General features: G+C 39.7%; 1 protein-coding gene across 20 annotated transcripts in view; it reads left to right on the top strand.

Annotated features, from left to right (window-relative positions):
• Window positions 1-8,025: 8,025 nt before the first annotated feature.
• WASHC2A (WASH complex subunit 2A) overlaps window positions 8,026-26,703 on the top strand; it is a 45,911-nt gene continuing 27,233 nt past the window's right edge. For 9 of the 20 annotated variants that reach the window (XM_081561044.1, XM_081561023.1, XM_081560985.1 and 6 more), the window contains exons 1-9: window positions 8,026-8,130; window positions 8,216-8,338; window positions 9,140-9,304; window positions 16,990-17,052; window positions 18,946-19,119; window positions 21,647-21,740; window positions 23,087-23,148; window positions 24,393-24,440; window positions 26,188-26,298. In XM_081561044.1, coding sequence (XP_081417170.1) covers window positions 8,128-8,130; window positions 8,216-8,338; window positions 9,140-9,304; window positions 16,990-17,052; window positions 18,946-19,119; window positions 21,647-21,740; window positions 23,087-23,148; window positions 24,393-24,440; window positions 26,188-26,298 — 843 coding nt within the window. In that variant the 5' untranslated portion in view covers window positions 8,026-8,127. The remainder of the gene's footprint in view (window positions 8,131-8,215; window positions 8,339-9,139; window positions 9,305-16,989; window positions 17,053-18,945; window positions 19,120-21,646; window positions 21,741-23,086; window positions 23,149-24,392; window positions 24,441-26,187; window positions 26,299-26,703) is intronic. The other 11 variants (XM_081561004.1, XM_081560958.1, XM_081560906.1 and 8 more) reach the window with 2 other exon arrangements.

The raw sequence follows: 26,703 nt of genomic DNA, 5'->3' as shown, positions 1-26,703 counted from the left end.
AACTATTGAAAGGTCACTGTCATTTTAGAATTCTACTCAGAAATAGTATCACTTAAAAGCACAGGGGAAAAGGCAATATTATAAGCATTCAGCATCTAAGAAAGTTCAGCACCAGCAGATTCTCACTGAAACAAGTACTTAAGGTGTACACCTACACAGGAGAAAGACTGAAGGAATCCAGAAGAAAAAGCAGCATGAGAAAAGTAATCTCAACCACTTCATCAGCTATTCCTATAGTTTAAGACTAAGTATTAATTACCAAAAATGTTTAAAAGAACAATCTAGAATTAGAATTCTGGATGATATCAATGGAGGATTTGAGGAGAAGGGAAACAGCAGAAGGAAGTGAAAATGTCCTGTTTGGGAAGAGTATATACATACTGAGTAACTTTAGATTTTGTTAGGCAAGTATAACTTTCTGTGTGGATATAAAAAGTCGAGTAAAAAAATAGCAATGGAATATATAAATTTCACACCAGCAGAGGGAAAAAAATGGAACAAAGAAAATTTAATCAACCTAACAGAAATCAGGAATGGGGAGAAAAAGGAAACAAAAGGAGACCACAGGAAATAGCAAACGCAAAGTAAGATAACATGGTTAAATTCAAACAAATGATTGACTATAATAAGAAAAAAATTTAAGTGAATAAAAAAATGGGAGAGTTGAATGAAAAAACCATTTGAGGAAAATGAAAATTGCCAATAAGCGAAGGAAAAAATGCTCAATTTCCCCAGTTATGAAGGAAATACAAATATATGGCACTGAAATGTCATTTTTACTGATCAGATTTTTAATTTTGATAATAGCACGTGTTAGTTAGGAAGTTGGACAGTTACACTCTCATAGACCACCACTGGGGGTGTATTTTGGCACAAGTTGGAAAACAATTAAGCTTATCTATTAAAATAAAAATATTTGCATATGGGTGCAAGGAAGCATAGTCAAGGATATCTAGCAGCTTGCCTTATAACAATGAGATATTAGAAAGCACCTAAATAAGTGAGATAACAACTAAATAAGCCATAGCATGTTCTTACTGCAGAATACTTCACAGTAGTTAAAAAGAATAATTTAGCTTCTGATAATATGGATAGGTATATTGTGAATATTTAAAAATATGCAGAATGAAAGGTACAGAATTCGTGTTCATGTGTGTGGGCATGCATGCATGCTTAGTCGCATTTGATTTTTTGTGACCCTTTGGACTGTATCCTGCCAGGCTCTTCTATCCATGGGATTTTCCAGGCAAGAATACTGGAGTGGTGTGCCATTTTCTCCTCCAGGGGATCTTCCTGACCCGGGGATTGAACCCAAGTCTCCTGCATCCCGTGAATTGCAGGCGGATTCTTGACTACTGCGCCATCAGGAAAGCAGTTTACATGTGTAAAACCACATAAATAAATACTGTATGTATAGTTAAGATAGATAGATAGGTAGACACATATACATAAACACTTAGAAAAAGCTCTGAAAACTTAAACATCAGACTCAGAGTTAAGGTCATCTCTGAGGGATGAGCTGAGATGAAGAGTGGGGTGAACGGTACATGTTGGCTTGCAGGGAGAGATTGGGGTGGGGTACATACAAGGGCTTTAGTCTTCTTTGTAAAGTCTGATTTTACGTTCAAAGAAAATATCTGTGTATTATTTGCTGAATGAATTTGATCACAGTTCTTTTCCTTCTGGACACGCTTGCCTTTGCACAGATGGCAGATCTGCTAACCTAGACTAGCTATGGATTCAGGGAATGGGCTGTGTAGGCACAGGTGGCTTACCAACCTTTGCACAATAGGATTCATGATCTCTCTCTTCTCCCTTCCTTCTACCCCACAGTACTCACCAGACACTGGAATCTTAAGGAAGGAGAGGCATCCGCCATATTCAGCTGTGGACTAAGGACGGTAGCACCCACTCTTGAATATGCAGGTTACTGAGCACCTTGCTGAGCAAAGCCGTGTGTGTATGTGGAGGGGGGGGAGGTCGTCTTTTATATAAGCAGGCTGGAAAAATTATACTTCAGGTAAGGTTTCAGTGACACAATGAAACCAACCCAATAGTTTCTAGACTATTAAAGCTTTTCTGTGACCTCTCTTGAGCTATCCACTTTCTGAGCTCTAACATAATATCAAGAAAAAGGGAAATCCTCTCCACTTGATCAGTGAGAAGCTGGAAACACACTCAGAACAACTCTTTATGTCACTAATCAGTATCAGGCTTATGCATTTTGCTATTTTAAATTTGTCCATTATTTCCAATCAACTGCTTATAAATCCTTTTGTTTGGCAACCTGGAAAATTTAATTAGAGCTCTTTTAAAATGATGCTGTTGTAGAAATAAAATACTTACGAGAACATTAAATTCAAATTTCATACTGCAAAGTCTAAAGTATTTCCTCTCGACTCCCTCAGAACTTTATCCATATTCTGAAATCCCAGTAGTAAGTCATAATTTGCAGAATATATTTGGAATTTACATTTTGAATTTTTACAGTATTGCTAATTGTATTGTACTGATAGCTTACGGTGAATGATGTCAGATTCCTGATCTCTGAAGATTTACCTTCGGGACCAGGGACCAGGGACCAGGCTTGATCACTCAAGAGCTTTCATGTAGCAGAGTTTTATTGAAGTATAAAAAGGGACAGAGAAAGCTTCTGACATAGACATCAGAAGGGGGACAGAGGCAGTGCCCCGACTCACTAGCCTTATCAAGCCCTTGTATACTTTTACCAGGCCCACTCCCACAATATACATCTTAAATTAACAAGATTAGAGCTAACAGTAGAAAGGTCTTACCAGACCTACTCCCACAACATATGTCTCAAGATAACAAGATTAGTCAGAAAACCTCCTTAAGGAGAAACATGTCCTTGAGTAAGATACATTGTTATATTGACTAAGACAAAGCAATGTAGAAGAAAACGTTGGTACTTTTTTTTCCTGGAGAGCCTCAGACTCCTTTCTCCTTCTCAAGGGCTCCAGACCCCTTTCCCCTCCTTGGGGACCCTGGACTTCTTATCAACCTACCTAGGAATTGACTCTCTCAGTACCACTGGTTCTATTTCTTTCTCTCCTTTGTGGTTCCTAATGCAGTGGTTACTGGTTACTTAATTGACTAGAATCTCAAAGTTCCTGGTGTATAAACATCATTAATGCTTGATTCCTTGAACTTGCATTGGCTCGGTGCCTGGGACAATGACTGAGCAGATCCCTCTCCTTCTCCCCTGTGGTCCCAGTGGTCCAGGGGACTGCAAGGAAACTGTGGGGAGTCCTTCTATGTCTGCTAAGTCGCTTTAGTCGTGTCCGACTCTGTGCGACCCCAGAGACGGCAGCCCACCAGGCTCCCCCATCCCTGGGATTCTCCAGGCAAGAGTACTGGAGTGGGTTGCCATTTCCTTCTCCAAGGCATGAAAGTGAAAAGTGAAAGTGAAGTCGCTCAGTCGTGTCCGACTCTTAGCCACCCCATGGACTGCAGTCTACCAGGCTCCTCCATCCATGGGATTTTCCAGGCAAGAGTACTGGAGTGGGGTGCCATTGCCTTCTCTGCCTGCTATGTCTGGGCCTCCCTAAAGCCAACAGTTCAAGAGAGGGCTACTTCAGTTTCTAAGCCTAAGCAATTTTCTTCCACTACCATCCAAAGACTTTGACCCTAATATACTGCACTCCCACTGAAGATCCTCTACATAAATTGTAGGGCCCAGTTCCTGGCTTCCATGGGAGCCTCCCAAAGCAAGACTTGTCCTCTCTCCTCTATGACAATCTTTCTTCGTGACTTTTCTTACGGCACAGAGACACACTGGCTGACAAGGTTGGCCATGAAGCTGTACTGCTCACCAGGGAACTCTTAGTCTGGCTCTTTATTCCAACACTCTTTAGTCTGAGGAGTCTGGGCATCACCTGGGAGCTTGTCAGAAATGCAATGTCTCAGGCCCCATCTCATACCTGTTCATTTAGAATCTGCATTTTAGCAAGATCCCTGCAGAGACACCTCAGGACAGAAAATCAGATTAACTCAGAGAAACTCAGATTAAGGTTCTGGGTCTGAGATCTCCCCTGATACACTTGACTTCACAAATATCCTTACAGGAAACTCCTCTAGGATTTTCACTGGTTGACAATTTTAATCATGTAAGGATAGCAAGAGGGTCACCCATATGATAGGTAGATTTATGTCAGTTTTCATGCATGGTTATTACAGTACAAGATCTCTTTAACATGAATAAATTCAATACAAAACATGACTCAAAAACATGTGAAGGAATACCAGTAAAGATAGTAAGACTGAACACACAGGAAGGGGAGTTCAAAGCAGCACCATCCCAGGGGAAGCAGGAAAGGCTCAATCAAGAACATAGCAGTTACTGACCTTTGGCAAAAAGGGGTTGATTTTTCCAGAGACTGGAAACAAGGAGCTAGGCAGTTTGTAGCCTGTTTCTTTTGCTTGTCAAGCATCCCTTCTTCCTACTTTTTGCAGCATTTTTCTTATCATAGGCTTGTGTGCATGTATGTTCACTTGTGTCTGACTCTTTGCAACTCCATGGACTGTAGCCCACCAGACTCCTAGGTCAATGGGATTTTCCAGGCAAGAGTACTGGAGGGGGTTGCCATTTCCTACTCCAGGGGATCTTTCCAACCAGGACTGAACCAGAATCTCCTGGATTGGCAGAAGGATTCTTTACCACTAGCGCCACCTGGGAATCCTCCTTCTTCCTGCTTTTGGTAACAGTCCCAAATTTTCATTTGGGGACTACTTCTCTCCATTCTGTATGATCTTGGTAGAAGAACCAATTAGGGAAGTGAGAATGTGATCCAAGGGAAGCTAATGAGATTCTATTTATCTCAGGAATGTGAGATTCAGAGGCAAAAACCAAGAAGGGAGATGACTGGAACTGAGTTCTTCTGATGGTGGTGACTCAGAGGAGGCTGTCTCAAGTTCCTCTGATTTATGGTCTTCTCAAGACCAGTGTCTTGGCTTTCCTTAAGCTCAGTGAGCTCTGAAATGTCTTTACCCCAACCCCAGTTCTGTTCTGTTTGAGTTTGCCAGTCATGTTCTGTTGAGTGCAAAGAAAAAAAAAAACTGTATGGGATACAGAACGTGTAGACATAGAAACATCTTAAGTTGAAAGGAGAAGTGGAAGTCTGTTTTCTCTGGCAGAGGCAAATAGAGTGGACAGTTTGAACATGGTAAAGTTACGGAAGAGATCTAATCAAGGTTAAGTACACGGATCAAGTATAAGTAAAAGAACTGTTAACCAGTGCTGAGGGGCTAGCTAAGTTTGCAGAATATGAAATTGTAGTGATTTCCTTCAGGAAGCTAGGTGTCGGGAAGGAGAAAGGGCATAGCTGGATTGATTCAAAGCTAGGAGCTATCAGGGACCACGTGTCAAAACTATGAAGTGAGGCTATTAATGGGCTGTCAAGAGAAGTCAAAGGCTAATATCATGAACTCCAGGCAGAAGAAGCAAGGAAATAAAGCTGAGAGGGTGAAGTGGCGCAGTGGGGGCACTGAGAGACTTGCGTTAGTTGAGAAAAGACCAGGGAATAAAAGAGGGACTTGGAAGTTTAAGAGGCAGCTCTATTACAGTCCACATTGAGAAGTCAGAGTTTCAGCTGATACGGTCCAGGGTGTGGGTAATTCAGGGGCTCTGAGCATTGGAATGCAGATTAAGGTTATTAAGGCACATTAAGATCAATCTCATCCATGTGCCCACTGAAGTTGTCCATGATGACGTTAGAGGAGATGTAAGTTTGGTAATTGGCTCACCCAAGTTTTACCAACCAAATTCTAAAGTGGTTTTATTTATTAAAAATATTTTAAATGAATGTGAAGGAATGGCCAAGAGGTTGGTAGACTGCAACTTAAAAATGAAGTTTCTTCAAGAAACTAAGACTAGCTATAGAGTAAAGTAGTGGCTAATAGTGTGGGTTCCAGGCACTGTTTGTTTACTGTTTTGTCTAACTCTAAGTTACTTAACCTCTCTGTGCCTCTTATTTCCTCAACTATAATGCAAGCATAAGAGTACCTGCTTCACAAAGTCAATGTGAGAATTAAATTAAGTAATATGTATAAAGTAGTAAATTCTTAGTACTTCAAACATGTTAGATATTATTATACATGAGACATTATAAAACGTAATGTGATACTCTATGATGAATATTTGTGAAAAGTGTGAGTGTTAGTTGCTCAGTCATGTCCGACTCTTTGGGACATGGACTGTAGCCCACAAGGCTCCCCTGTCCATGGAATTCTCCAGGCACGAATACTGGAGTGGGTAACCATTCCCTTCTCCAGGGGATCTTCCCAATCCAGAGACGGAGTCAGGGTCTCCTGCATTACAAGCAGATTGCTTACTGTCTGAACCACCAGGGAAGCCTGAATATTTGTGCAAACATGTAGAAAATAACTGAAGCGGTGGTGGTGGTTTAGTTGCTAGTTGTATCTGACTCTTGTGACCCCATGGACTGTAGCCTGCCAGACTCCCCCTCCATGGGATTCTCCAGGCTAGAATATTGGAGTGGGTTGCCATTTCCTTCTCCAGGGGATCTTCCCAATCAGGGATTGAACCCGGGTCTCCTGCATTGCAGGCAGATTCTTTAGGAACTGAGCTAGGAGGTAAGCCCCAAATAACTGAGGAGGGGCACTTAAAACTATCCTTGGGGTAATCAGGGAAGTCTTTACTGAAGAGATAGAGGCAAACACAAAACATAGGGCAAGAGTCTGATAAACAAAGGGCATAAAAAACACGGTAAGAGCTATATTTAATGCTTACAGTATGGCAGGCACCCTGGTACTTTACAAATACCACATTTAACACCACATTCCTGAAAGACAGGTAACGTACATGGATTAAATAACTTGCCTACGGGCACATAGGAATGGAAAGACATTGGAATCTTCATTTTAAAAAGTAAGTTGGTCTGGCAGAAGAAGGTCTCTGCAGATGGACCTTCGGGGAAGTGTGAAGCAGAACAGCTGAATCACTGAGCGCTCCTGGGAAGCCGGGAAAGTTGAGGCTGGATTCACATGCAGGGGTCAGATTACAATGGATTTTGCCTGTCATACGAGAAATTTGGACTTGAATCTGAGGGCACTGCCTACAGAGTAAAGGATTTAGGGAGTAAAGGATTTTAAGGAGGCCGTACCCAGTGAGTTGAAACCGAGCATGTCCTTAAAAGCATGATGATGAAGAGATAGATCGCCAGTAAATCTGGGTTTCTGTGTGCTGATCCAGTGACAGCGGAGATGTAGCAAGGAAGAGGCGCAGCAGCCGCGAGCTCTTCCTCTGCACACATCTCCGGACTAAAGTTTAAAGCTCCTTGGATGGGTCTTCCAAGATTTTTTCGGCTCCCCTCTTAACACTTCTGGTTCCCTGCATACTTTCGGACTAATTACGCGCCGGCCACTTAAGCCCTTCAGCTGAAGCTCAACTTGACTCACGCACCCCTTCAGCGCCCCCTGGCTTTCGCAGTCTTCCTGCTTTTTTTTTTTCTTTTCTAAAGTGAAACAGATTTAAAAAAATTTTTTTCAATTATAGTTGATTTACAGTTTTTTAATTTCTGCTGTACACCAAAGTGATGGTTATACACATATACATTCTTTTTTCATATTCGTTTCCATTACGATTTACCATAGGATATTGAATATAGTTTCCTAGGACTGTGTTGTTTATCCGTTAAATATGTAATAGTTTACATCTGCTAACCCCAAACTCCCAATCCGTTCCTCCCCTGACCAACCCCCGACCCCTTTGACAACCACAAGTTTGTTCTCTACATTTGCGAGTCTGTTTCATACAGTTCATTTGTGTCATTTCACATGTAGTTTCTGCATATGTGACATCATATATTTGCCTTTCTCCTTTTCACTTAGTTCCTTCAGTAGGATCATCGCTAGATCCATCCACGTGACTACAGGTGTCTCATCACTCATCCTAGCCAGCTGGCCCAGCCTCCCTTCAGAGGCACCCCCCACATCCGGTCACGTGAGGGGCAGGTCACGGGGCGCTCTGGTCACGTGAGGCCGGTCACGTGCCAGGGCCGCACTGTTTGGGGCTAGGCTTCCGGAGACTTTGGGGGCTCAGCGGGTGCGGTCCTGTGGCTTCGGAGCCCACTAAACTGCACAGCCGGGATGGTGAGGGCGGCGCTCTGGGTTAGGGCTGGGCCGCATCCGTCTCCTCCCTGGAGCTCAGCCCCTCTTCTCGTCCTTCCCGCTGCAGATGAACCGGACCACCCCCGACCAGGAGAGAGCGCCGGCGTCCGAGCCCGTGTGGGAGCGTCCCTGGTCGGTGGAGGAGATCCGCAGGAGCAGCCAGAGCTGGTCGCTGGCGGCCGACGCGGGCGTGAGAGGCGGGCCCTGGGACGAGAGGGGAGGGCGGGCCGTCTGGGGGTGATGCGCGGCCTGCGAGTGGGAGGACATCAGTCCCAGTCCCTGTCCACCCAGTCTATCCCTCTCTGTCTCTCGTGGACTAAATAACGTTCCTTCTTGCTCTCGAAAACTTCCTGGTGGCAGTCCTCAGGCACTTGGGCGGATGCCGGCCGATTGACTTCAGCCCTCTTGAGTGCTCCTACTCGGACTGACGCCCTTCGCAGGGTGTTCTCTTCCTTGTTTGGTTTTTTTGGCCAGGCGCCAACTCCATCCTGAGCGGAGAGTTAGGCTTCCACCACGCCGCAGGCTTACAGTGGCACCTCATAGGCTACTCCCTGTTGAGACATGGACTGAGTCGGGTGGGAGACAAACCAGTATATGAATATCGTTGAGTAAGACACCTTAGGCCGGAAGACCCAACAATGCTCAGAGCTGTGATTCCAAAAGTCCCATTTGAGTAGGATTTTTGGCTGACTAGTCGTTTGTTATTTTGCCTTTCGTCTGTGATCCCTGTAGAATGACAACCAAACAGCACTTTAAAATTTCTCCAGAAACGAGATAGGAAGTCCAATGACTCACTCCCACTGTTTTGATGAGCTTTCTTAATGTTTTTCGATGCTGCTTGGTCTTGGTACTGTCAAAAGCAGCATCTCTTCCATTCCAGCACACACACACAAAAGTGAAAGAAAATGGCTTCTTTTCTGTTTTGACATGCAGAATAGATGCATTTAATAGACGCATTTTGATGCTATTGTATGTTTGTTTTTTTAAATAGCTACTACAGTTTCTACAGGAATTTTCACAACAGACTATCTCTAGGACTCATGAAATCAAGAAACAAGTGGATGGACTAATTCGGGAGACTAAAGCCACAGATTGTCGCCTGCATAATGTCTTCAATGACTTCCTTATGCTGTCTAATACCCAGTTCATTGAAAACGTGAGTTACTTAGTCACATCCGAATTTTAAAGAAATAATACTGTTAGAAGGAGCAGTAGTCATTGTGATGTTAAGTGACCTATTTTAGGTTCTCATAAATTTTGATGTAAGTAGTACTTCTTGGTAATTGATGTTCCCTCCCTTTTTATTAGTAAGGTTTACTTTTTTTCAAGCCTTTGAGAAAACCTAATGATAAAAATTTCCTCATATTCCAATGTTTTCATTAATTGTTAATTCTGGAGTTGTCAGCAGTTTTGGTGAATTGCATGGCCCTCCAACAAGCCTTGTTATTCTCTATAAGGAAAGCCATACACCTGGTCTGATCCTCTGGGCACCAGCATGTTATTAATAGTATACATTATGTTCTGATAAGTTATATTAAAAGCATGTGTGTGTCTACTTGGAATATTCTGAACTAATGCTTTGTTAGGCTGGCTGAACCTATGTCATAAAATCAACTCTAAACAGATTGTTGCACTTTAACCCAAGTGCAATTTTGTCTGTTTATCAAGTTTCAAAGTTTTAGATTCTAGGAATACATAGATAAACTAGAGCCCCTTCTTAGAGAATATCACAATTTTCCATAATAGTGTTATTCCAGAATAAAAAGGAATAAAATGTGGCTGGAGCTCCGTGACTGTAGGGGAGATTATTCTAGAAGATGGAGAAGAAGCTTAGTTAAGCTGACCTGTGTTTCTCATAGGGTGACTAACTTTCTAAGTATCAGTGTTAGTTATACTGTGAAAAGAGGATTATTAAATTAGGCTATCTTCTGAGGCTGTTAGATACAAAGTAATAAAAATGATTTTGAAAATTGCAAGATTATACAAAGATTTAGGATTGTTAAGAGGAGACTAAATATTGTCATGCAGATATCTTGCGAAGTATGTTTGTACATTTTTAGTAATTCAGGTTGAAATGCCACTACTGGGCTTTGGGGGGAACCTGTGTGTAAAATAAAGATCTTAATAAAGGTTTTAAATATCTCTTTGCCTGTAATTTAAGATACAGCAGATATTCTAGTTAAACCTGTAGTCATTTTTCTGGTCATCTGCACAGAGTGTCCATGCTTGGTCCTGAGCATCGTTCCTGTTGGAAGAGGCAGTTTCCAGGACTCTCATCTCTACTTCAGTAGTCTGTGTAGTCCCATCACTTTTTCATCATGCTGAATTCTGTGTCCTTTTAAATATATCTGTTGCTCTCATTCTGTACCTTTCTTCTGGATCAGGTGCTTAGCGCTTCTCAGCAGTCAGTCTTGCAGCCCTAGACTGGGCAAGGAATAGAATTGGGAGCCTTCTTTTGTACCTGAAGTGCCTGTAGCACATTGATACTGGCTTAGTACTGACTGATACTTTGGGGGAAACGGGCATTATAAGCTTCTTGTCTGAGTCATAACCTTCAGGTCTTCTCTTTCCCCAGCTCTTTTCTTTCCAGGTTTTCTTAGATTCTGAGTTTCTGATAATCCAGTTTTTGTGGGAGGGTTTTTTGTTTACTTTTTGTTTTTGTTAATTATTTTTTGGTAGTAGTTCATTATTTCTGTTCACTTCTTGGATTCCCTACATCCATCTCTCTGTCTCCTTTGTCGTGTGCTTCTTCCCCTTCCAATCTGCAGCCAATTTTCCCTCTAGATGTGCTTGTGTCCACTGCCAATTCAAACTGCTTCCCAGACCTCCCTGTAATGCTATGTGTTACATGTTCTTTCCATTCATGGTAGAGCGTCATGTTGTTAAAAGCATGGCTAACACTCAATAAAACTCTGAAGGAATCTACCTGCTGATAATACATTTGGCAGTGATTTGGCTTTGCATATGTTTTCTTCAAACCCTGACATCAGGACTTGTGTATTACAATTCTGTCTTAAATGTTGGTGCCATTTGGTTTCATGGTAGTTTATTGGAAAGATACACAAAGTGATAGGTTTTTGGGTTTTAGTAACTGACCTCAGAAGCAGCTAGTAGATTGCAAACTGCATTATTGAGTTAGTGAAACTGAAGAGCAATCAAGACTTTTTAGGGCAAGAAAATTTAGTACCTTTAGTAAAGGCTCACGAGGGGACTATGAAGGAGGAGAAATGCTAATTAACAGTGGCCAGTGCATCAGTGTGTTATCAGTAGGGAATACAATTCTTGCAGCTTCATTAATCTTTTCCTTTAGGAATTTTGTCCTGAAACATTGAGCGACCTAATTAATGACTTCTTTCATAGCATTTCCTATGATTGTAATTTTATATCTATCGATATGGTTTGATGTGTTGAACTTCTCTACTAAATCAAGCCCCATATTTTTACTAAGTGTTATGTTCTGTGGGTTCAGTGTGAGCCTGATAAATAGAGACTCAGTGAATACCTGAATGAATTAGTGAGAGATCATAAAAGTAAAGAGGACCATGGCCGTGTATAATGTGGTAAGAAATCTCAGACCCTTGTCAGATTTTTCTCTTAATGCCTCACCTTCACCTCTTACTTCATCTCCCCAAATGACGAAAAGATTCTTCAGGTAGAAATATCAAAGATATTTGACAGTTCAATTGTTGCTTGACCTTAAAATGATCAAGCAACCCATGAAGCTGTGAGTTCAGCCTGAAGGGTGAAGTAAGTTAGCATTGTTTAACTGCTGTGTACTGAGTACTTGAAATGCATGGTCCTGGCCACCCTTAAAAGATCCCATGGGTTTTGTGTATTTGCTGGTTGGTTTCTTAGGTGTCATGTTTGGATTTCTGAAGGCTGCTGATGTCTTGTGAGGTGTTTTTAATGACAGGCAGGAGAAAAAGGAGGGTATTGATGCTGTTCAGACCTAAGCTTGACGCTCAGGCTTTAAAGTTAAATGGTCTTTCTATTTAAAGTCTGAAGTGACCTTGGCAGCTGTCTTGTCTTAAAGTCTCAATTTTAAGATTTGTCATTTTTTGTTCATGCCTTTGAAAATGGCTCCCCTAATTTCTGGTCTTTGTAGAATGATTTTTTTTTTTAACATGGAGAAAGAAGCAGCATCTGAAATTTCCGATGCTAGAGAAGAGCCTGTCAACATTTTGATATGTATATTCCAAGTTCATTCCCATGCAGACATTGGACTTTAAGTTTTTTCTTTTTTTATTGTAAAAATAATGGACACTTACAGTAGGAAAGATAGATATGTATAAAAAGTATTAAAATGTGAAAAAATTTAAACTATAGAAGTCAACTATGATTCTGCTACCTCAAATTAACCAGCCACTGAACATCTTGGCGTATTTTTTTCTAATCACATGTATGTATGTAACTTTAACCTTTTCTGTATGTATGTATTTGCAGCCTGCATTTTTCTTCATGTTGGCATATTATAAGCATTTTAACACATCTGTAAGATTTACTGAACTTAATTTCTGTTTCTATTTCATTTTATGGCTACCATTATTTAACAATCCCCCATACAAAACTTTTTAAGATAAAATATTTTGTGTATCTAGGAAAGAACAGATAATAACCACAAATGCTAATAATGTGCACTAACTTGTATTAACAGATTTTAATATTTTTGTCCTTAGCTCTAAATATTTTGGGTGTGGGCTCGTTTGTTTTGCTGTCTTTTTACTCTTCTTACGTGGAGAGTATATATATAGTCTTTGGATGTATATTGGTACATGTGTATGTAATATGAGGTAGGGATCTCATTTGTTTCTTTTCCATATGGGTAACTTTTGTTATGTAGTTCTTTTCCTCAGTGTGTTTTTGTAAATATAAATAGGCTTACATGTAATTGTGAGTCTGTCTCTTACCTCTGTCTTTTATTGTGTTTATCTGCTGTAGTAAGTATCACAATCTTAAATATCAGAGATTTCTAATAAGTCTTAATAGGGCAAATCTCTGTGACTCCTTTTTATTCATAATTTTCATGGTTATCCTTGGTCCTTGGCTTTTTTACTTCTGTGAATTTGAGGATTATCTTGCTAATTTCCCCAGAAAATTCTACTAGTATTTTGATTGGAATTGCAGAGAGTTACAGATTTGGTGTTTGTGATTTTGAATGTAAATCTGATGCCATGAGCATCTTACTGCTTGTGTTTATTTTTCTTGGAACTAAATTTCAAGAAGTAGAATTCTTAGGTTAGAAGATGTGAACATTTAAAAATAACACTGTCTAATCAGATTGATCTCGGGTTAGAAAATATGAACATTTAAAAATAACATTGTCTAATCAGATTGATAGTTATTTTGAAAAGATAGACAACATCGTTCCACTGCTGGCAAAGGTCTGGGAAGTGGGGACTTGAATGTGTTGTGGTGACAGTGAGTGTTGTTCCACACAGAAATCTGGAAGAAGCTCTTAAGAGTAAAAAAGAGTTTTGTCCTTTGGCTTGGCAATCCTGTTTCTGAGAAGCCTGTAGAAATAAATGGTCCATGGCCTAAGAATTTAGTATATATTTACAGTAGCTGGTTTGCACTAGCAAAAACTGGAAATCTCCTTAATGTTCTCTAATAGAGAATTCTTGAACTAGTTATAGTCAACTTCATACCATAAAATATTATGTAGATATAAAAACGATTGAGTCAAATCTATATGCATTGACCTAGAAAATGGTTTATGAGAATGTCAAGTGAAAAAGTGGGGCAGAAGAATATGTATCATATAAATGCATTTTTGTTTAAAAGCTGGAAGGGCAGGAAACTCTGAATATGTGCATATGTCCGTATATATTTGTGTAAGAGCCTTGGGAAACAAAGAGGAGCACACACCAAACTTAAATTAGTTATTCTGAGGATTAGGTTGGAGATGGAATTATTTTTAAATATATCTCTTCTGCAGCTATCTTTATAGTAACATTTTAATTTTAATTGACATGTAGTTTCAGTTCAGTTCAGTTCAGTTCAGTTCAGTCGCTCAGTCGTGTCCGACTCTTTGCGACCCCATGAACTGCAGCACGCCAGGCCTCTCTGTCCATCACCAACTCCCGGAGTCGACCCAAACCCATGTCCATTGAGTTGGTGATGCCATCCAACCATCTCATCCTCTGTCGTCCCCTTCTCCTCCCGCCCCCAATCCTACCCAGCATTAGGGTCTTTTCCAATGAGTCAACCCTTCTCATGAGGTGGCCAAAGTATTGGAGTTTCAGCTTCAACATCAGACCTTCCAATGAACACCGAGGATTGATCTCTTTAAGGATGGATTGACTGGATCTCCTTGCAGTCCAAGGGACTCTCAAGAGTCTTCTCCAACACCACAGCTCAAAAGCATCAATTCTGCGGCGCTCAGCTTTCTTCACCGTCCAACTTTCACATCCATACATGACCACTGGAAAAACCATAGCCTTGACTAGACAGACTTTTGTTGGCAAAGTAATGTCTCTGCTTTTAAATATGCTGCCTAGGTTGGCCATAACCTTCCTTCCAAAGAATAAGCATCTTTTAATTTCATGGCTGCAATCACCATCTGCAGTGATTTTGGAGCCCCCAAAAATAAAGTCTGACACTGTTTCCACTGTTTCCCCATCTATTTCCCATGAAGTGATGGGACCAGATGCCATGATCTTAGTTTTCTGAACGTTGAGCTTTAAGCCAACTTTTTCACTCTCCTCTGTCACCTTCATCAAGAGGCTCTTTAGTTCTTCTTCACTTTCTGCCATAAGGGTGGTATCATCCGCATATCTGAGATTATTGATATTTCTCCCGGCAATCTTGATTCCAGCTTGTGTTTCTTCCAGCCCAGCGTTTCTCATGATGTACTCTGCATATAAGTTAAATAAGCAGGGTGACAATATACAGCCTTGACGTACTCCTTTTCCTATTTGGAACCAGTCTGTTGTTCCATGTCCAGTTCTAACTGTTGCTTCCTGACCTGCATACAGGTTTCTCAAGAGACAGGTCAGATGGTCTGGTATTCCCATCTCTTTCAGAATTTTCCACAGTTTATTGTGATCCACACAGTCAAAGGCTTTGGCATAGGCAATAAAGCAGAAATAGATGTTTTTCTGGAACTCGCTTGCTTTTTCGATGATCCAGCGGATATTGGCAATTTGATCTCTGGTTCCTCTGCCTTTTCTAAAACCAGCTTGAACATCTGGAAGTTCACGGTTCACGTATTGCTGAAGCCTGGCTTGGAGAATTTTGAGCATTACTTTACTAGCATGTGAGATGAGTGCAATTGTGCAGTAGTTTGAGCATTCTTTGGCGTTGCCTTTCTTTGGGATTGGAATGAAAACTGACCTTTTCCAGTCCTGTGGCCACTGCTGAGTTTTCCAAATTTGCTGGCATATTGAGTGCAGCACTTTCACAGCATCACCCTTGAGGATTTGAAATAGCTCAACTGGAATTCCATCACCTCCACTAGCTTTGTTCGTAGTGATGCTTTCTAAGGCCCACTTGACTTCACATTCCAGGATGTCTGGCTCTAGGTGAGTGATCACACCATCGTGATTATCTGGGTCGTGAAGATCTTTTTTGTACAGTTCTTCTGTGTATTCTTGCCACCTCTTCTTAATATCTTCTGCTTCTGTTAGGTCCATACCATTTCTGTCCTTTATCGAGCCTATCTTTGCATGATATGTTCCTTTGGTATCTCTAATTTTCTTGAAGAGATCTCTAGTCTTTCCCAATCTGTTGTTTTCCTCTATTTCTTTGCACTGATTGCTGAGGAAGGCTTTCTTATCTCTCCTTGCTATTCTTTGGAACTCTGCATTCAGATGGGAATATCTTTCCTTTTCTCCTTTGATTTTCGCTTCTCTTCTCTTCCCAGCTATCTGGAAGGCCTCCTCAGGCAGCCATTTTGCTTTTTTGCATTTCTTTTCCATGGGGATTTTCTTGATCCTCTCTCCTGTACAATGTCATGAACCTCTGTCCATAGTTCATCAGGCACTCTGTCTATCAGGTCTAGTCCCTTAAATCTATTTGTCACTTCCACTGTATACTCATAAGGGATTTGATCTAGGTCATACCTGAATGGACATGTAGTTTACATACCATAAAATATACCCTTTGAAAAGTGTAGAAGGCAGTAAGTGTTAGTGTATTCTTAAAGTTTTGTAACCATTACCAGTATCTAATTCCAGAACATTTTCATTACTGCACTATTTATAATGAGAATGTTTTGCTTTGGGAGTTTAAGCAACAGTAAATAGTTAAAAAGGAAGGCACAACGAGTTGCCAGAATGATGGCTCTGTATTGGAAAAGAGAGGCCACCTGCCCAAGCTGTATGGGTGAGTCCCATGACTGGTCTTCTGGCAAATCGGTGGTGGGCTTGGCTATCTATTTTCTTATAAATGAGATAATAAAAATGTATCAACCATTTTAAGCAACAGGATAAAAATAACTTACCTTTATGGTTTCTACTGTGTAAAATGTAAAAGGTCTTATACCTAGTGGGTAAGTTTTACCACTTGACATGCTCAAAGCCTCACATTTGAGTGCTTATATCAGTGCTCTGTCAGCATTGTGTTAGGTTAAACAAGAAAATGTGAACACGGGTTTCTTATTAATTTTGTGACTGTGGTCAACCGTGAGATTGAAAGTTTATTTTTTCATGTTTCCTAGTCTTTTGTGTCTTTTCTTTAAACTTAATTTTGGGAGAGTTGTCTACTCTGCTTTGGCCTCAGCCATTTCTTGAATAATCATTTCTTCTTGTTTTTGTCTTTTTTAAATTGTATGTTGAATTCTTACATCGTGATTGATTCCAAATGCTGTTTTGACTAAAAGCTGAACTTTGCTTCCATGTTTAGCGTGTATATGATGAGGAAGTGGAGGAGCCGGCCCTCAAGACTGAGGCAGAAAAGCCAGAACAGGTACTTGCTTTAAATCACTCTTCTCTCAGGCTCCTTTAGAGAAGAAAAGTAGTGATTTGTGGTATGGCTGCTGGAGGGAGAGTGGGGCAGGGAGATGGACTTTGGGAGAAATGAGAGAAGCTGCTTTTGACAGCTCAACAATTGAACTTGTTTGTTTCTGAAATTTATTGTGTTAAGAAATGTATAGATTAAGTTCCTGATTTCTGGCTTAAGAGTAGAGCAGAGGTATGTAGAGATTTTCCGTAAAGGACCAAGTAAGAAATATTTTGTTTGCTGGCTGCATTGATCTCTGTCCTTTGCTTCTTTTTCTTCTTTTCTTCCTCTTCCTCTTTCTTTTCTTCCCCTTCCTCCTCTAAAAATGTAAAAACCTTTTTTACCTTGAGGGTTATTTAAAAAAAAACCAACAACAGGCCATACTGGGCAGTAGGTGGTGAGTTCTTTGAAGATTGTGTATCCCTGTCCTTTCTTGACTGCTTTGCTTCTTATTACTACCAGTTTAAAAATGAAGGTAAGAAGAAAGCCATACTACTTGTAACATATGAAAGTGTCAGACTAAGAAAGAGCACTAGAAACCAGCTACAGTTTTGCCTATTTCTAGCCTTTAAAAATTTATTTCAAAAAATTTTATTTTTAATAGATTTGCTAAACTGTTTTAAATGTACTAGTATCTGGTTATACCAAGTCAAGGTTCAGTTTAAAGTGATAGCTATTTAGTGAATTATCTTTACAAAATCCACAAGTATGTTTTTGCACACCTAGTACAATGTTAGCTATTTAACTTAGAATCAAACATACCAGAGTGCAAAAAAGATGCAGCCAAAACAAAAAAGGTAAATTAGAAAGACTTCTGCACTTGAGGTAGAAGTATAAAACACTTCTCAGGTTTTCCCTTTTGGCTTTCAAAACAGCACTGTATGGGGACTTCCCAGGGCCCAGTGCTTAAGATGCCACTCTCCCAATGTAGGGGACACAGGTTTGGTCACTGGTTGGGTAACCAAGATCCCACATGCCACATGGTGTGCCAGAAAAACAAAGGAAAAAACTGTACGGTTTGTTTGTTTCTGTAATTATATATCAACTTGTAGAATATTTGTGAGGAGAGGAAATGACACTAAATGTATTCTTCAATACTTCCTACAACTGATGACACAGTTGAGTGTGTGAGAACTGCTGTTATAGGAAGTGGAGATGTGTGGAATATTTTCAGCAGGTTGATGTTGTGTGCAAAGTTTTGTCTAGGTGGGGGGTGTTGTTCTAGGGTAACGTACAGGATAGATTAGAGATGAAACCGACTCTGTCTTGGTTTAAAACAAGTTTATAAAATGTAACTGTCCAGTTATTTTTTTAACTGTAATTGAAAAATAACGTCTCTGCCTGGAGTATTTTCTTCTAAGTCTTAACCTTTAGAATTGTCCTAAGGACCATTAACGAAGGTTAGTGGGATACAGTCATGGCAAAGCTAAAACTCTAGGCCCTTCGTTCCTTCAGAAGCAGGGAGGGAAGTGCCCCTTGATGTCTTGTGATGTGCCATTCCTGTTTTAGGGTACTTTTACGTAGTCTATAGAGGCTGAACCATCACACCATTGTGCTTTTGTTTTTGTAAATGATGAACCTGGAGCTCCAGAACCTTCTGTAGTTTGGTGTGTGTTCAATGCATAGACACATTTGGAACTTAACACTCCAAAGTCTGTGCTGAGGCCTTCAGCAAAATCTTTGAGTTTCAACATTTTTAATGGTTTAACGTTGTAAATGGTGAAGAACAACATTTTTAATTAAGTTTTTTGGATTTTGTTTGTTTTTAAGCATGAGTCTAGGCTTCAGTGAACATTCCCAGTGTTTTATTAGGGTGGTATCAATATACTGGAGATCTTACTAAAAATTACTTTTTCCTAGGAAAAGACCCGGGAGCAGAAAGAAGTAGATCTGATTCCTAAAGTCCAGGAGGCTGTGAACTACGGTTTACAAGTGTTGGACAGTGCATTTGAGCAACTAGATATAAAAGCGGGAAACTCAGACTCTGAAGAGGATGATGCTAATGAGCGGATGGAATTGATCCTTGAGCCAAAGGTGAAGACATTGAACTGTAATATTTATTGTTATACCTGTTGTGATTTGGGTCCTTTACTTAGGTGCAGAATTGTTAAGATGTGGCCTTCACTTCTAAGAAGTGAGGATGTCACTTAGTGCTCTCATATTGACTCCATCAGTCAGAGGGTTGCTGTACAGGGGCATCAACTGAGCACTTACTAGGTACTAGCATGCCAAGTTGGGGGAGTACAGAGATGCAGGGCTTCGTTCCTACTCTCAAGATGCTTGTTATAACCATACCAGATGGTCAGAGAAAGGAGGCAGTTACAAAAGTCACCATCATAAGTGTTTTGACTTCTAGCTGGAGAAATTAGGGTGAAGATGAGATTTGAATTGGGTTTCAAAGGATGAGGAGGCTCTTGAGAGGCAGGGGTTGTTGAGAAACTGACATTCCATAGCTTGCACAAAGAGGGACCTCAGGAGTGTTAAAAGACATGTGGGTTGTTCCAGGTTTTAGTCAATATGAATAAAACTGCTGTGAATGTTCATGAAGAGATTATTGGCCTAGCAGGTGCTTATTGCTTTACTGTTACTGTCTCTCAGGTTGGCTCAGTAGTAAACACAAGAGGTTGCCTTTCTGATTTTGAGAGTCCTTGTGACACATCAGTGCTTTGTGAATTGAAGCATACTGCAAAACCAATCTCTTCTAATCATGGGTTCACTGCACATTTCTCTTTCAGTTTGAGCTTACAGCGCCCTGCTGAGCTGGGGCTGGTCCTATAACCCTGATACACTGTTGTCGTCTTGCTTTTTCACTGTAGGGATTTAGAAGTCAGCAGCAGGGCTTCCCTGGTGGCTCATGCAGTAAAGAATCTGCCTGCAGTGCAGGAGACTGGGGTTCAGGCCCTGGGTTGGAAAGATCCCCTGAAGAAGGGCATGGCCACCCACTCCAGCATTCTTGCCTGGAGAATTCATGGACAGACCCGGTGGGCTACAGTCCATGGAGTTGCAAAGAATTGGACACGACTGAGTGATTAACACACACAGCAGACCTTGGGAAATGTATTGCCTGGGTCGCATTTCCTCCTTCCAAGTCTCTCACCAGTTTTTCTGTTACAGAAAGACATGGGAACGAGCCTTCTGAGTCAGTGAACAGTCAGTCCAATTAGCACTTTGATTTCTTTGCACTAAATTAGTTTTTGCTGTATCTTTGACCTTTACATTAACCTTCCCAAACTTTCTGTCATTTTCCGAGGACAGAACTGTTCTCTTCTGTCCCTAAGATCTTTTTTATAGGGAAGAGTTGTTAAAGCCAAAGGACCGTGCCTCCAGGGTGGAGTGCTTTCTTGGCTCTAAATATTTGATGTTTGCGATGGCCTGAAATGGAAGAATCTCTAACGTGTGGCTCTAGACAGTCTACTTCGTTTTGTTCTATTGTTTGATCTTCTGATCTTATTTTACCAGCTTCACTTCTGTAAATTCTACTGTGTGTACCTCTGAGGGGTATTATTATTTTCTTTTTTTTTTTTTCCTCCCTCTCCTGGATAGGTTCTTATCAGTCTGTTGGAAACATTCCTTTAGTTAATTATGTTGACTGTAGATATTTCCCCTTTAGATAGCTGATATGCGATGGTAAATATCTGTTTCTTTCCATCTGCTACTGCTAAGTTGCTTCAGTCGTGTCCAACTCTGCGTGACCCCATAGACGGCAGCCCAACAGGCTCCCCCGTCCCTGGGATTCTCCAGGCAAGAACACTGGAACGGGTTGCCATTTCCTTCTCCAATGCATGAAAGTGAAAAGTGAAAGTGAAGTCGCTCAGTCGTCTCCGACTCCTAGCGACCCCATGGACTGCAGCCCACCAGGCTCCTCCATCCATGGGGTTTTCCAGGCAAGAGTACTGGAGTGGGGTGCCATTGCCTTCTCCGTTCTTTCCATCTAGCCCATGCTTTATATCTGTGCTCCTGCCTCTCTGCTCTGATGAAGTGTGGAGGAGGCCTTCTCCATTCCCTTCCTTTGTGCCTTGTGCCCTGTTTGTCCATACATCCCACTACCCACCTCACTATTTGTGTTATTTCCTCCGTGTGCTTCTCCAAATTTAGGACTTGATTCTCAAGAGTGAGTGAGTGGTTGATTTTTGCTCACCATGTTGCTTTTCAGGGGAGGAAGATAGGTCACCATCATCAAAGCTTGTCAGGATTTCCAGTTTCTTTCCTTGGTCCTCCTCCTTTTGGGCATGTTGCTATGCAGTTGTGCCCCTTTCCTTGTTCAGTTACTGCTGGTAAACTTTTTACAAGCCTTTGCCATTTTTGTTATTAACAAAATTATAATTAGGCACTTGAGAAGGGAAAGTCTCTATGAATCAGCTTTACTTTTCTATCTTTACCTAGGATTTAACTTTTTTTAAATCACTGATTAAAAAAAAATCCTGCTGTGTTTCTTATTCTTATTCTCTTTCATTATGTAACTTTTTTGGGGGTAGTCAGATGAAACAGGATGCCAAATGGAATACCTAATTTTATTTTCAACTTAAATATTTAACTGCTTATTCCCTTTCATTGTTTACAGGATCTGTACATTGACCGCCCTTTGCCTTATTTAATTGGGTCAAAGCTATTCATGGAGCAGGAAGATGTAGGTCTTGGAGAGCTTTCTAGTGAAGGTACACTTTTGCACTACATATTTTTGTTGCTTTAAACATTTATAGCTTAACTTTTTATTTAAAAATAATTTCAAACTTCACTTTAAAGTCTTAAAGTTACAAGACTATGACAAAGAACACTCACATACCCTTTACCCAGGTTACCATTTGTGAATATTTCACCATATTTGTGTATCATTCTCTCTCTATATATATAGTATTACTTTCTCCTGAACCTACTTAGGAGACATCATGTCACCTTACTCATGTATATGGTTGGCAGTTCATCTCCATGGAAGTTCATCTCCATCTTGCATCTATGTATTCAACCAACCTTGACAGAAAATATTTGGGAATAAAAAATGACAGAAAGTCCCAAAAGCAAATAGTTGCCATGCTGCACAGGCAACTATTTACATAGCATTTACATTATATTAGGTATTATAAGTATTCTGGAGATGAGTTAAGGTTGTATACAGGAGAAGGATGTGGGTTATACGTGGATACTATGCCATCTTGGTGTCTGTGTGTGTGTTTGTGTCTGTGTGTGTGTCTGTTGGGGAAAGGGGGTCCTGGAACCTATCCCTTGAGGGGCAGCTGTATTTCTTTGTGTATTTTCTAAGAATAAGAACTTTCTCTTGTTGTACATTCTGCATTTTCCTTTGCCCATCTGTCATCTTGGTTGGATGTGTGTATGGGGCTTTGATGTGAGACTTTTAATTTTTGTATCCTGTTTATTAATAGAAAAAAATTAATCCAAGTGGTTGAATCCTGTGAGACTTGGCAAGAATGTACAAATCAAGTATACTTTTTAGCCTCTTCCCATAGTAACTTTTATATGAAATAAAGTCACCAATTGACAGGTCTCCAACAACAGCAACAAAAAGTATAATTACCAAAGTTAGGAAATTTTATTGGATTTAATACTAGCTAATCCTCAGTCATACTCAAATTTTTCCAGTTGTCCCAGTAATGTCCTTTACAGTCTCTCTTTTTCTCTGGTTCGAAATCCAATCTACTCACTGCATTTAGTTGTCAAATCTCTCTAGTCTTTGAGTTTGATACCGTTTCTCAGCCTTTTTTTGTTTTTCACAACCTTGACATCTTCAGAGAGTATAAGCCAGTTTTTTTCTTTGTAACTTATAATTTTTTTGTAACTAATAAATATCCTGTGGGAAAATACTTTGAGCCTATATAAATGTTCCATTCCTCACTATAGTGAAGATACTTTTAATTCCAATGAATGAGTATGGATGGTTTTATCAAAATCTTTTGATGTTGATGTATGGTGGTTTGTGATCTTGAGAAGAAATTAAGAATGTTTTCTTAGGAATATTGGCTATAACCTTTATCTTTCTTCTAACCAGAAGGTTCAGTCGGCAGTGATCGTGGGAGTATTGCAGACAGTGAAGAAGAGAACGAAGAAGAGGTAAGGGCTTGCTGGTGTGTCCAGGTCATAGTGGGCAGGAAACTTAGGGTGCATTTAGCAGGCTCAGTAAATAACATATTCATGAATTAGCAATTTGTTTACATAAATCTCTTAATAGCAATAGAAGCCATATTCTCAAGTCTTTTCCTTGGGATGGGAAGTTCCTTTTTTTCTTGTGTACAAAACCAAAGAAAACTGCTTTAAACCTTTACATTACCTTCACCATTACCCTCCCTCCCACCTCCCCACCAAATCCTCTTCTTACCAATGTATTTTGAGAGGGACAGCTTAGATAGTTTGGTGGAATCTCTGCCTGAGTACAGTCTTTGAGTAAGTTCTATCTTTGAGTAATTCTAGGAGAAAAGTCCATATTTAAAACTTTCTTTACTCTAAAACCTTCTAGGCCAGAAGATTGCTGAAAGCGTCCACTTACATGTTAGCTTTACTGCTACCTCTGGCATCTTCACACCCAAAGAGCCTGATCTGACTCCCTGTTCCCTAAGGCCTCAGAGTCTGTGGGCCTTGGCCTTGACCCCTATTGTATCTGGGGTTGTTACTGCAAAGGGTAGAAGCTCTTTGAAGGATCATTCCTGACCATTGCTTTCTACAAGGTGACAGCTTTGTGCCTGTGCCCCTCCCCTCTCCTCCTCCTCTGTTCCCACAATCTGTTTCCTTTCCTCCTGCCTCCAGCCCTGCCCTCAAAAAACCTGATAGAAGGAGATGACCTTTTTAAAAACAGCCTTGCTTTCACTGATTGTCATTAGTTAAACCTTTTGCTTTTAGCCACTGAAGCAACTCTTTACCTAATGGCCTGTATTAAATACTAATGTTCCCTTCTTGGGCCTGATGAAATAATGGTTTTACTTAAAAGGAAAATAGCGAATGCAAACCAAACAAAATGCAAACCAATGCAAACCAAGCAAAATGCAAACCAGTGCAAACTGGCTTTTGATAATTTAGTTAATTACAAGTGCAACTCTTAATCCAAAGGTTAGAAATGGTGGGACAGATTGATATGAGGAAATTGTTAGGTTTAAAAGAATTACAAAAATAACGTGTAACTGGAATAGCCCTTGGTGATATTGCCAACTCTCCAGCTCATTTGCACCTTGATTCTTCAGGTGATCAGTAGTCAATTCAGAGACCAGTCGGTGGTGGCTGCCCCAGAGACTTAGACACGACATCCTTGCTGTACTTCCAAGTAGAGCCAATGTTAACAAAGCCCTTTTTTTCCCCCCAAAAAGGAATCAGATGAAGATTTTGCCCATCATAGTGACAATGATCAAAACCGGGTAAGATGCATATGTTGAAGTGACTTTTAAATTTTAATTTAATCATAGCATGTATAATAAATCCATATTAAAATTACTTTTGAATCACTTATGGGAAAGTTAGGATTTATTCATATTTATAGATATTCATGTTTCCTTCAAATCTTAATGTTTTTAGGCTAACTACTTCCTTGTATGTTTTTCTCAATTTTACTTTATATTTTCTTCATTTTTCTTGGACAACAAAGAAGTTAAAAAAAAAAAAAAATTGAGAAACAGAGCCTCTAAAACACAGCCCAATTACCCATATTGAAGTTTTTACATGAATTCACCTTTCCTTTTTTAAAATTTAAGATAATCTTGCAGCAAGGCTAAGGAACACTCAAGAAATGGAAATCTTATCATCCTACTGTCTTGGCACTGTTGTCTTAATTTTTATATATCCTTCTAAGGACATGTTCTTTTCATTAACATGCGTAGTTTATTTTTTTGTTATTTTATATTAACCCATCACAAGGATTTCTTTGTCGTTTTAAATAGTGTTTGTAATTTGCTTTGTAAACTTACATATTTGTTTAACATACATGTATGATACTGTTGTAGTCTCTAAATGTGTATGGAAATAGTTTTAAGATTTTTATTTTTGAGATAATACTGCATTCAGAGTTTTCATTCATAAAAACCCTTTGCCTCTGACCTCTTTTCTTAGGAATTAGGTGATCTAACACTACTTGATACTACTGTTTAACAGACATTGCATATTAACAGATGGCACCTAATGATTTTCCCAGAATCTCATCAGCACTGGAATTATGTATGACTTTTGCTACTGTAGTATATGTTCGTCAGTATATTGAGATGATTCCAGTTTGTGTTTCACTTTCCTAATTGAGAAAAATTTTTTCCACAAAAATTTCAAACTAGCAAATGAAAGATTCAGCACTTTTTGATTGTTACTTTTACTTCTCACTGTTGTGTTTCACAAATGTGGCTTGTCTTTATGATTTTAGTAATCAGCCCTTCTGGAGAGTGTCTGTATTTCTATGGAATTTACTATTAAGATTGATAAATTCAGACAGTTTTCAAATAATATAATATGGTGATTTAAAAGCATTGGTGGAACTATTTATATTGTTAAAAATAGACTTGTTTTGTGTGCCACTGCTAACCTCAGAGTTCAAAGGATTAAATTAGTTGAAAGAGTGCTCTAAGCATAGTGATTGGCACAATTGATTGATTTAAATGTTAAAAGTGTAAAAAAATTAAATAGTTTTTACATACAGTGGCTACTTTTGTAAAGATTAGAACTTAACACATAAGATTAAGTTTGAGTCATCTATTCTTCATATCTTTACACTCTCTAGAGGTAACTGGTGTTATCTGAAAGTACATATTTCCAAGTGTTGTCCTTTGCTTTTACAAATATGTCTGTGTTTGTAGCAATGGTGTGTGTCAGAGGGTAGTGAAGTCGTTCTGAGTTTTATCATTCAGTGTTTTCTTTTTAACTATTAGTATTTTTATTAAGATAATAGTATACTTAGTTTATTCATTTCTCTAGTGGTGGATGTTTTTAGTATTTCATTTTTTTGCTGTTGCACTGAAAATAAATCTTGTGTATGATTTGCTCTAGCACATTTACTGCTTTGTAACTTTTGGTGCGTTATTTGTTCTTCCATTTTGAAGGAGAAGTCTAAAGGCTGAGTGGTAGTATCTTTTTCAGCTTGATGCCTGTATCTGATACCTTTAATCTGATGGTTTATGCTCTTAGCACACTGCACAGATGAGTGATGAAGAAGAGGATGATGATGGTTGTGACATTTTTGCTGACTCTGAGAAGGAGGAGGAAGATGCTGAAGACACTGAAGAAAATTCTAGACCTGTAAGAAAGGCTATAATTGCCATCACCTGGCAAGGTTTTAGAAATGATTCCTAAGATTCATTCCTTTTATTGTCATTTATATTTGTAACTGTCTCATTTTGCGTCATAACATTTTTCACTTCATCACTTTGATCAGTAATTCATTTTCACTTTTGGAAATAATAGTTGAGCATCCCAAGTTGCCAAACAAGGACCACTTTCTTCTCCAAATGTTAAGATTTTACTAGTTAGATCATTCAATATATATTCACATTCAGAGTTTCAAGATCCTAATACTCCTTCCCCCATGGACCTCATGGTATTTTTGTTATCTAGATCTTTGAGTATTAAAGCTGAAGTATTAAAAAAAAAGGCAATAAAGAGCATCTCCCTTTGAAGGAACACTGAGTCCTCTTTCTCAGGTGA

This window comes from Giraffa tippelskirchi, chromosome 2 (genome assembly GCF_054371585.1).
Source record: "Giraffa tippelskirchi isolate mGirTip1 chromosome 2, T2T-mGirTip1v1.2.pri, whole genome shotgun sequence".
NCBI classification, from domain to species: Eukaryota; Metazoa; Chordata; class Mammalia; order Artiodactyla; family Giraffidae; genus Giraffa; species Giraffa tippelskirchi.
This window is presented reverse-complemented; position numbering and strand designations above follow the sequence as displayed.